An 11172-nucleotide genomic window follows, 5' to 3' on the forward strand; every position below is an offset into this window, starting at 1 on the left:
AGCATACAGGCCTTTAAAAGTGTCACTGGCTACGCCTTGGAGGCTATTAGCCTCTCCTGTATCTTGATGGTTATACAAGTAGAAGCAGCCCATGTTCAAGAAGTAAAAGCTCCTCCCAAGTTCACTCAGCCCTGGCTTTGAATGCTTTGAGTGAGTTAGAAGAAGCACTGCCCTGTCACTTGCTTCCTTGTGATTTAGCGCCTTACAGTCAACTTTTTTATGGCTGATGCTCCTGGACATCAATCAAGTAATATTTACTAATGTGAAAGCAGAATAGCACCTTCCCACTCATGTACCAAGTGTCAATCTCTCAGGCCTTCGATGAAACCAAACATCACCAACAGAACAGTGCATCTTTGTTTTATATTCCAGGTGTCCACTGTCCAGTGCTTAATGCAGAAGAGATCTTTCACAGGATACTTCCACTTCACTTTTCATATGGAGAGTTTCTTTGTGAAGCAACTCCCCATGAAAATTAACCCCTTTGTAATATATTTAGCTTTCAGGTCTCCTGGAGTTGGAAGGCTAGTGTGACACCACAGTTAGCTCAGTTGTAAAGATAACAGATGCTCTTGGAGAAACTACTCTTGAGCAGCCTAGCTTACTCAAAAGATTGCTAAGGCAAAATGGGATGAAGCCTCATATAGTGCCTTGAGCTAGTGGAAGGAAAAGCAGGAGATAAACATAATGAATAATAATAAACAGAGCACAAATTTTAAATCATAAAACCCTCTCCTAGAAAACTGAAGCAGTCTTGTTTCCTGAGAGAAGAAGAAGAAAATATTGGTTATATATCCCGCTCTATACTCTGAATCTCAGAGCGGTCACAATCTCCTTTCCCTTTCCCTTCACAACAGACACCCTGTGAGGTAAATGGGGCTGAGAGAGCTCTTACAGCAGCTGCCCTTTCAAGGACAACTCCTATGAGAGCTATGGCTGACCCAAAGACATTCCAGCAGCTGCAAGTGGAAGAGTGGGGAATCAAACCCGGTTCTCCTAGATAAGAGTCTACGCACTTAACCACTACACCAAACTGGCTCTAGTTCTAGTCATAGTTCAATAGTAGAGTATCTGCTTGGCATGCGGAAAGTCCCAGGTTCAGCCCTCAGCATCATCAGTTAAAAAGATCTGTGTGTAGGTGATATTAAGGACTTCAGCCTAAGACTCTGGAGAGCTGGTACCACTCATGGCAGACAATACTAACCTTGATAGGCCACTGGTATGATTCAGTATAAGGTGGATTGAGCGTTCCACTATCTCCTCAGTGAACATTGAAGTTTAATAATACTAGAGGTTTCAATCAATATTTTTAAATGTATATATGAAGGGTCACAGACTTGGTCTCCTCTTTACTAACAGAACATATGAAAATAAGAGTTGTCTGTGACTGATGCTTTTACTTCCATGACTGATGAAGGCCCAATCACTTAACAAAGGCTACGGGGGGTTGTGCTCACTCCATTGACTGGGGTCTGAATACAACATGTACCCCACTGTATTCACTAAGGTTCATGTTGCACCATATAATCATTGCATGTGAGGGGGGAAATCTATCCCTATCTTCCCAAAATAGCTAGTCTCCTACTTTTATAATTTCACAGCATCAGTCTTTTCTTTTCAGCTTCTGTACAAGCCCAGTTCCATCAGGATTCATTCAACACTGCCAAAATTCTAATCCCTGTGCTCCTTTCTGAACCCAGAGGATCCCATGTCACATGAACATCAAAGTAGACAGAGATTTGCTATTACTGAATAATGCAAGTCAAATTATTTTGTCCTACCTACACTGTTCAAAAATTTCAGAGCACACTGCTCTCTCAGTTTGGTAATGGGTACTGCTAGTACTCAGAAGTCTTTGCAGTTAACTTTTCAGTCATATTCTTCCCACAACTAACTTCCTCCCAGTATCGCAAATAGGCAGCCTTATACAAATCCTGCATTAAGCAAGTCCTACTGAGTTCACAGGAATTTATTCCCAGGTAAGAACACACAGAACTGCCACCTCACTCTAGTTCTAACACTAATTAGGATATTCTCAATTTCATTTATACATATCAGCCTCATTATCATGGGCCTCAAATCTACATCACCCCTCCTCCAACCTATAGGGTCTGTAATACATTTTACAGGCCTCCTGCAAGGTACTCCAGTCTTACTGGCATCATGCAACATCATTCACAGAGAATAGCAAAGTCTTGACCACATGACACAGGTGCTCTGGAATAACCTCAGGGTGCCTGAGGCATATCTCTAGTTTACTGCATGGAATACAGACAAAACCCACACGAGGCAAAGATTCCCAGAGACATCAAAATCTCTCACAGTGATTATGAGAAAAAGCTACTACCATAAGCCTTCGCCCAAATTAAAAGATTTCACTAAACAACACATAGAAATCAGACATCCCAAGGAAAGTCACATTTCTGCAGACACACCTTCAACCAGCTCCAGGTTTCTTCTTACTACCTCTGCCACAAGTCACCCACCACCCAAAAACTGACAAGCAAGCAAACAAATACCCTTGGAAAACTAGAAGGGGGGGGGTTGCAAAAGCACTAACTTAAGCTAGGACCACGTTTGAGAAACGAGACCAAACATGTTTCCCTCTTCTAACTTAAAGAAACCCAACCACTACTCAGGAAGAATTCTATTTATAGAGTTTCAGTTCTACCACTAATTGGCCTAGCATCCAATCACCAGAGAAAATTACTGAGCATGCTCAGTATATCTTTAGATGCTTTATAAAGGAGAAAGCTTTGGTTATGAAATAAACAGGGTAATTTTATCAGCTGTGTCAATTTTTTTTATGAAGGTGACCTTTACATTTAATTATATTTGATTTTTGTTGTTTTTAAAAAATTATTGCAGAACTTATTTATCAGAAGCTAGTTTGAATGTATGTAACTCCTAACAGACTTTTTTAGCTTGTACAATTCCTTTTGTTAGTTTTTAAGACTATGTAAAGAAACAAATGCTGAACAGCTGAATCTTTAAGAGACTCTTTTTGGATACTAGAGATGCAACTGGATTGAGTAGCAATACTTGGTCTGATTCTTGCTGCTCTTAGATGTGCTTTGTGTCATATAGGTTTCAAAATAAGAGCATTTCCCCCCCTCCTTTATAAGCTACTAATTATAACCGAAACCTCTCTGCACTACAGTCAAGTTGGTGAGTGTACCTTAAAATACTTTAATCTCTGGGGCTGTTGGTTGACTAGTGAGGGACTAGTTTTCCCATAGAGAAGGTATGGTTGTATTTTCAAGGCCAGACTCTAAAGTTGTGATGCAAAAACCACACTTGATCTCTTGAGGAAGGAACTAATTTTGAATCCCTTCTAATGCTGTTGTAGATTTGCTGCTGTTATCTTTTCAAGATATTCACATTCTTGGTCTCTAGGGAAATGAGATGTCTTCTCTCCCCTCACAAGCTGCTTTGGAAATGAGAAACTGGTTCAGAATACCAGGATCTGGTGGACTTTTCTATAATAGCTGAATATATCTAATTGAGGGCTACAGCTTCTAAACTGGCTAATATATTTCCTGGTCAGCTGATAAGCCTGTGAATTAAAGGCATAGTTTTAAAAGACTGTTTGAACAATCTTGTAATAGGAGAAAATATTATACTCTTCTTCCTTCTAACAATGACTGGTGTTTGCTCATTAAACAAATTACCTTCAAGATCTCAAAAAGCAGCTGTCCCAGTGGAACAGCACATCTGAATCAAGCACTTTTGTGTTTTTGTACCTTGCCAGAAACTGCTTTGAGAGCTATAAAGCTAATAACAAATTTTTACATGAATAACTGGACCAAGTATCTACTTTTTCCTATTACAAGTTAATTTGTTTGATTCTAGTAGTTCATACGAATGTTGCTGGAATCAACATTGATTTTTAATTGTGAACTAATTCTGACTGATACTTCAGCACTATGTAAGGTTTTGGCTTTGCAAGAACATTTTTCAAAGGAGACATAGAGGAAGGAAAAAATTCTAATTTGTTTTTAACAAAGAACTAGGAGGCAGTCATATGCAATACTTGAGCAACCCAAGCCTAGGTAACAAACTAGTTAGTACTAGTGCCTTTCTCCACAGTGGCCTCAAAAGCCATTGCTTGATGGTCTTTCCTATCACTAGATTGTTCTGTTGCCTGCTGGCATTCCATCAAAGGAAAGAGGGGGGAGGGCTGAAGGGGAAGGAATGTCTTTTAAAAGCTTTTTGAGAATGCCTTGTACCTATCCTATGATGAACTCTAATTTCTTGTATGAAATAGTAACTTCTATGGCTTACTAGAATTCTCCTTTCGCAATATCTTGCTACTAGTACACGTCTTTCTGCACTGGGATCTATGAAACAAGTAAACAATTGATAGGACTGATTTTCAAGGACTTGGAGATGTGAATGGGTGTAACGCATTAGCCTTTTGGTCCCACCATGGAATCCTTCTATAAGCAAAGGCGAGGGATTTTAGCACTAGTTTGTAGAAGGTTTTATTTCTGGGCCTTTCTCTCCAATCTGGGTTAAGATACAGAAGTATATGCAGCTCCCTTTCAACAGATATCTGAGTACCTGTGTTTTTCTGAGCACTGTGATGCTGAAACCGATAAATACATATTGGGAAAACTTTTCCCGACGTTCTTAAGCCAAACCTAACTTCTGTTGCTTTTCCAACAAAGATGTTTAAAAATTATTTGGAACTCTAGCTCTGCCCCAACCACTTTCCAGTCCTGTGTGTTCTCCATGTAGCATTACAGGGCAAGTGGCTGTCCAGTTCCAGAAAACAGAACCATGACATGACCATCTTGGGGATGGGAAGAGCAAGATCTTCAGCCATCATTACTTGGCTCTGCTATCTATGTAAATAGTATATGTGTGGCAAGGGGTGGGGGGAAGGAATATGTTAATTATAAGACCATCCCTTCCTCCCCACCCCCCATCACCATGGACTATATATAACATAGAATTAAAGCAGGTTTTTTATTATCTTGTACTGGGCAAAAAGCTGCATGGCCCTTGGATCAACTTCTCCCAGTAATTACAACACATGGCAGCAAAAATGTCTCCTTATCCTTGCTGTTGCCTGTATTCCAACTTGCTTATCCCCCTATTCCAACTTGTAATCCATATCTGACTGATGCCTGTTGACTTTTCTAGCTAAGCCAAGAGTACTCACCACCCCAAAAATGCTCACAGCACTATATATCCCATCCTACTAGGTGGCCAAGAAGGCAGTAGGCTATCTTGTCTGATGGCCTAGAACTAGAGAAGAGGGATCATAACTGGCTTCAGGAGATGGCAACAAGAAATCTAACTGCCTGAGAGTTATTTTTTTTCATCTTTTTTCTTTTCGTTTCTTTTTCTGTTCATTTTTGGCCTATGTTTGATTGACAAGAGGTAGCTGGCTTTAGTCTCAGAGTCCCAGCTGGTCAGGCCAGGTTGAAGCATACTAGAACACCAATAGCTGCCCAGTGCTATGAAAGGGAGAAAAGTCATGTGTGCAACCCTATTGGTACAATGCTGGACAATACAAATGCCCCAATATTGATGCTTCATGGGTTCTTCATTCACACGCTCCATCTAGCTTCCGCTTCCATGTCTTTTAACTATTATTGGCTCTTGAATGCTAAACAGAGGGGCCCAAGCAGCCCCTAGAATGTGGCTTTGTTTTAAACACAGGGCACTGTTCTGGTGGCCTCAGGCACAGCTCTTTTGCTGGAGCGCAGTTGCCCATTTGGGTGCTTACCTGGGGCAGTTGCCAACTACAAGATTGACTTAGTACAACAGCTGCTGAAGCACACACAACATAAAAATAACTCTAGTTAATGCACGTCTGGATCAGGTCCCTGAGTAGCAAGATTCAATTGTTGCTTCAGTCAGGGAAAAGGAGATCTGTTCAACATTTTGTTTTAGTGTTCACTGGAAATCTGCCCAGCAACCCTAAATCCAAGCTGGGTTTAGTGCAATGAAATATTTTGGAAATGAGGAAGAGTTGGACAAAGACAGCACAATATATGCAGAAACTGTTATCAATATAGGTAGCCAGTTGTGAAAAGAAACTGGCAGTAATCAGTGTGCAGGTAGGAAGCCCTATGCAGTGCCTGGATTACAAAGATGATCTTGGAATCTAATGGCTGACAGCCCTAAATATTAAGTGCAGAAATTTATAGTTAGAATGGGAATGATGCTACTGCGCTTTATGTATCAAAGCTGAAGTGGCTGATGGCCGTTAGTATTTTACTAACCTAGACAAAGTTATAAAGAAGTCTGTCCATAGGCCTGCCTCATCTCAAGAAGCCATGTGGTAAATCAGAATCCCACCTCATAAATCTGTAGCCTTAGTACCAGCCTGTTTTCAATAACTTGCATTTTACTAACCTTTTTGTGCTGACAGCATATTGGGGTTGGGTCCCCTGATCAGAGCCAACCTTCTTTTTAGTGACTTTAATTAGACTATCGTAACCCTCTACACAGCTCGCTAACAAATACTGTGTAGGTCAGCACTCCTAGTACATTCCTAACTGGATAAATGAGAGGACAAGAGAAATTTGGCTCGTACTGAAATAAAGTTGTCAGACTAACTGTAGATTCCTGAGCCCTTAAACTATTGCAACTCAATACTTATGTGTAGTTCCCCAACAGGGATGCAGTAGTGGAAGTTACAGTTGCTGATTTTTCAGCTCTCTGCAAAAGTCTCTGGATTGCTAAGGGAACAATGCTTGCATGAGGCTGCGTATGTGGCAGACTGCACATGCATACAAAATTTTTTAGCTATGGATCAGAGCAAGTGGATACAAGAAGGGAAATGCTGTCTTAACTTCTAGCTAGTCTGCAAAGTGAATGCCTGCAGCTGCAAATTTACTTTTACACAGTGATTGTAGTACCCATTTATTTTTACACAGTGGCTGTAGTACCCATAAGCAACATGCAACCTTCTACTTTCTGTTCATTCATCTCTTCAAAGCTCTCTGCATTTCTGCCTTGCTCAATTGAGCATGACTCTCTTATTAAATAAAAAGTTCTCGGTTAGTGTACATTTAACTGAATGGAAAATCCTCTGAACCCTGTACATGCAAATATTCGGTTTTATTCTACATAGCACAATATTACCTGCTTCGCTCTGTCACTGTCTCTACTTTATACTCAGGGCAGGACTGTGTGGTTCAGGTACTGTAAAGATAACATACAGATCTAATACACTTATTCTAATACACTTAACACCTCTGCTTTCCTCTCTCACTGGGACTTTGGTCATCCAGCAGAGGAACTGTCTACTAGGAAGCTCAATTGTCTTCTGGAATTTCCAAAGTTGGCCACCTAACAATATAAAATGTGTGATCTTTCATTTTTTGATAGAAGACAGATTTACTTAAGAAGCAGATGAGATGAGATGCTGCTTCATGCTTTCCAGCTTCCACTTGGGTTTATATCCCACTTCATTACACAGGGACACAATGCTACAGTTTTGTCCACAGCACTGTAATGATCTGTTCTTAAATCAACATCCACCTAAACTTACCAGACTTTAATTTGAAAATATAGCAAAAATAGAAAACTGAATATACAGTCTGTATTTCAAAAACAGACAATCAAAATCCCTGATTTATACTGATTATAATGAAGCATATATAACCTTGTTCTAAGTCTTTTCACTGATTTCTATTGCAGTACTTTTTTACAAGATGCTCAAGTATATCTTTATCTATGAACCTGCTGATCTTGTTTGGTAGTAACAACACAGATCTTCAAGTATTTGTGTTTAGCCTTTTAAATGGGCCAATTCACAAGTTTGCTCTGCAGTCAATTCTACAAAAGCATCTCTTCCAGTCAGTCTTATTGTCTTGCAAATGTTCTAAGTGACCCTCCTCTTTTGACAGGGCATTATCCAGGCTGTAACCCCCTCAGGGCACAGATTGTCATGACATCTTTGCAAGCAGGTATACTACCTTTATCTTCTTACACTACAGCTAGGAGATGCAGAAGATATTTTATGTATTTTCAGTTCTATAGATCAAGAATGGCCAACTTCTTCAGCCCTAGGAGATGGACGACCCTCCCCCATTCCCACATCCTCTTTTACTCAGCAGCTTGGCTGGAGAATCTCCTCTTTCTATTCTTCTCTCCCTACCTAAAAAACAAAAGACTACAGCCACTTTTCTTCCTTTTGACTAAAAATATGACTGGGAAAGAGTAGTACTGTGTTTTACCTTGTTGGCCATCCTTCTGACGAGGAGTCTTCTGAAGACAGGGTCATGCAGTGAGCTAAAAGTTGTGGGGGTCTTCTAGCCCTTCTGCATTCAGACACTGAGTTCAAGATGCAGTTGTTGCACCTTGCTTTGGAGGCACATGTGAGAAGTGCTTGTGAAGGAACAAAATCTTGTGCCTTGTACTCAATATGGTAAGAGTAGAGCATGAAGGGGGGCAGAGAAATCTCAGTGGAGGCTGGATACAGCCTGCCTGCAATTCAACCTCCTTCCCCCACATACAAAGTGCCATGCTATGTCCTTAACAGACCTGCCCCAAGTTTCTATTTGTTGGACATATCTAATGGCTGCCTCTTAAGTCTAGTCCTCTGCAGAGAGTTATGGCACAGGTAAGAAGCAAGGCAAGTCCCAACCAATCACTAACCTTGCCCCGCTACACATGATACCTTAGCAAGAAATTCCTTTATATGCTTCTCATCCTCCATTATTTTAATTATGGAAATAGCATATCATACAAGGGGCTAATTATTTGCTCTACAAACATTCATAAATGGTAGCTGCAGCAGGTTAAGGAAGCTGCAGACAGGAGAGGCTCAGCGTCATCTACCCAGGGGGCTTGCTTACTAGCACTTCTGTTTGATCAGCATGGCATTTTTTTATCCTTCTAGCCCAGCCAAATAACATTCTAAGTGAACTGTTCCCTACCATTGGATATAACTGTCTCTGCCTGCATGATCTGCATATCCCCACAGAACTGGCATAATGAAAAATGTACACATGTGTAAACAAGAACAGCCTGGTTCTTCACAAGGTTGAAAACCTCTTGCAGACTGGCACAGGCCCCCCTCTTTTAAATACTCTGTATAACTCTGGCTGAGTTTTCTGCAGGTCTGTCTGCCAACAGCCGCCTAGCTTCCCAGAAGACTAATCCCACAATCCTTAGTTAACACAAAGCTGCCCTGGGGATTTGCCACCTCAGTGTACATGGCTAACTGTAAAGAGCTAGAAACAGCTTGCCCAGTGCCAAGAGGGGACAAGCTAACCAGAACCAGGCCTAATAGGCACACTGCCTGGACCAGCTTCTAAACCTCTGTCCATACCAGCATTCTAGTTCTTTCCCTGGCTCAAACTTCATTCTGCTTGCAGCACAGCTCTTGTCCAACTGCCCCAACAATAACTAGACATAGCTCTGCAAATGTACTCTAACGCCAAGGCCAAGCTGAGGGACTCAATTTCTCTTGGAGGTCATACCATTAAGGGTTACACAATGACCTGGCCACTGCTGTCTGCTGTCATCTTCATGATTCAATATCCACACATCTTCCCTTACCCCTGAAAAGCCAACTTTTCACTATTAATGTCTCTTCTAAAAATAATAACGCGTTCTGCTTCTATAAAGAGGGAAGAGAATTTTGTTTTCTTTTACTATGTAGAAGAAGTTTGGACTACACAAAGATCCAGGTGCCTGCCAGTATACTGGTGATAAGTCTCCACCCTACCTTATGGGAGGAAATGGATGCATTAATCTGAGAAAGGTCCCACTCAATTTTTTTGTCCCAAAGCATGAAAGCATAAGCAGAAGGCTGAGCTATAAATGCTAAGCATTAAATGATTTTCAAGGGGTAAAGGCCTGCCTTTGTGTATGTGACAAAGCTATGTAACCAGGAGGAGTGTGAACAGATGCAACATACAAAGAATAAACTGGTGCTATGGACAGATACAGACAGGCCTTGATAGTAATGTGGAGTAAGGTGCATCCAACATATGGAATGGTACTCCATAAGGAAATGAGGAGATACAGGAGTAAAGGTGCATGAAGCCTTTGGTATGCTGGGTGAACTATAAGCACATTCAGTGTTGCATGCAAGTAAGGAAGTGGAAAGTACATGTAGAGATGCTGCATACATGACTGGGATTAATTGGAACACTAGCACATTTCGAATGTAGGTTGGAGTGCTGTTTCTATAAGTAACTAGATGGACGCAGAAAGCGTGATGAACAGGACTTAATGGGTGCCGGATGCAGGGGGAGCAGGTGGCAGTAATAGAGAGGGGAGAATCGGGAGAGCTTCTGTACTGGGTTATGATCTGGACAGCCAGGATTCAAGGTGGATCTTGAGGTGACTGCAAGGTGGATAGTAGGGGCTGGATGCATTATCGTTTTGGATGATCTAGCAATGTGCTGCAGGAACTCAATTCGAGGACCATCACTGCAGGTGGTAGAGGAGGGGAGAAAATGGGTACCCGGGATGGATGAACGCAGGCGATCATAAACAGATGAGTGCGGCAGGAATCTGGGTGAAGGGTGGATCGCGCCGCAAATGGATGCGGGGCGTGCGATCTACCAAGAGCAGAGGGGTGTGGATGCAGGCTCGACTCGGGGGCAGGGCGAGATGTGGACGCGCGCTCTCGGTACCTGTGAGGCTCTGCCCTGCTCCGCACTACTCCCCGCCGCCACCGCCGCCGCCTCGGGAGTCTCCGGCAGGCCGGGCCCGGCGGGGGGCGCGGGAGGTTCTGGGGGGGCTGCTCCCCCCGCTCGCTCCCGACGCGCCCCAGCCGCGCCCACTGCCTTATTCCGCCTGCGAGTCATGCCCGTCTTGCACCCCACGCCACCGCGCTCTCGTCGCCGCCGCTGTTGTTGCTGCTCCCGCCGCCGCTGCCGCCGCCGCCGCTGCTCAGACAGGACAACAGCCAATATGGCGGCGCGGCCCGTCCGGCCCCTGCCCGCGGGGGGAAGCCTCCGCCGCCATCGCCGGAACGGGCAATTACAGGGCAGCGCGCCCCCCAGCGGCCGGAGGAGGCGCCATCGCTTATGGCAAGCGCGTGTAAAAGCAAGAGAGGCGCAGAGCTGCCGTAGGTGGTGAAGATGGCCTTTTCCCTGCATCTCCGTTTGTAAGCAGGAGGTTTAAAATTCCCATCAAAGTCTGTCTTTATCTAATCTCCGGTTGTGAGGCTAAAATTGCCATTTGGGAACCTGC

The 11172-nt window shown here is 42.9% G+C and overlaps 1 protein-coding gene across 2 annotated transcripts in view; it reads right to left on the reverse strand.

The window, feature by feature from the left end:
* FAM193B (family with sequence similarity 193 member B) overlaps positions 1–10933 on the reverse strand; it is a 35912-nt gene extending 24979 nt beyond the window's left edge. For both annotated transcript variants that reach the window (XM_060240159.1, XM_060240158.1), the window contains exon 1: positions 10611–10933. In XM_060240159.1, the coding sequence (XP_060096142.1) occupies positions 10611–10784 (174 nt within the window). In that variant the 5' untranslated portion in view covers positions 10785–10933. The remainder of the gene's footprint in view (positions 1–10610) is intronic.
* Positions 10934–11172: the final 239 nt, after the last annotated feature.

This window comes from Heteronotia binoei, chromosome 5 (genome assembly GCF_032191835.1).
Source record: "Heteronotia binoei isolate CCM8104 ecotype False Entrance Well chromosome 5, APGP_CSIRO_Hbin_v1, whole genome shotgun sequence".
Lineage (NCBI taxonomy): Eukaryota > Metazoa > Chordata > Lepidosauria > Squamata > Gekkonidae > Heteronotia > Heteronotia binoei.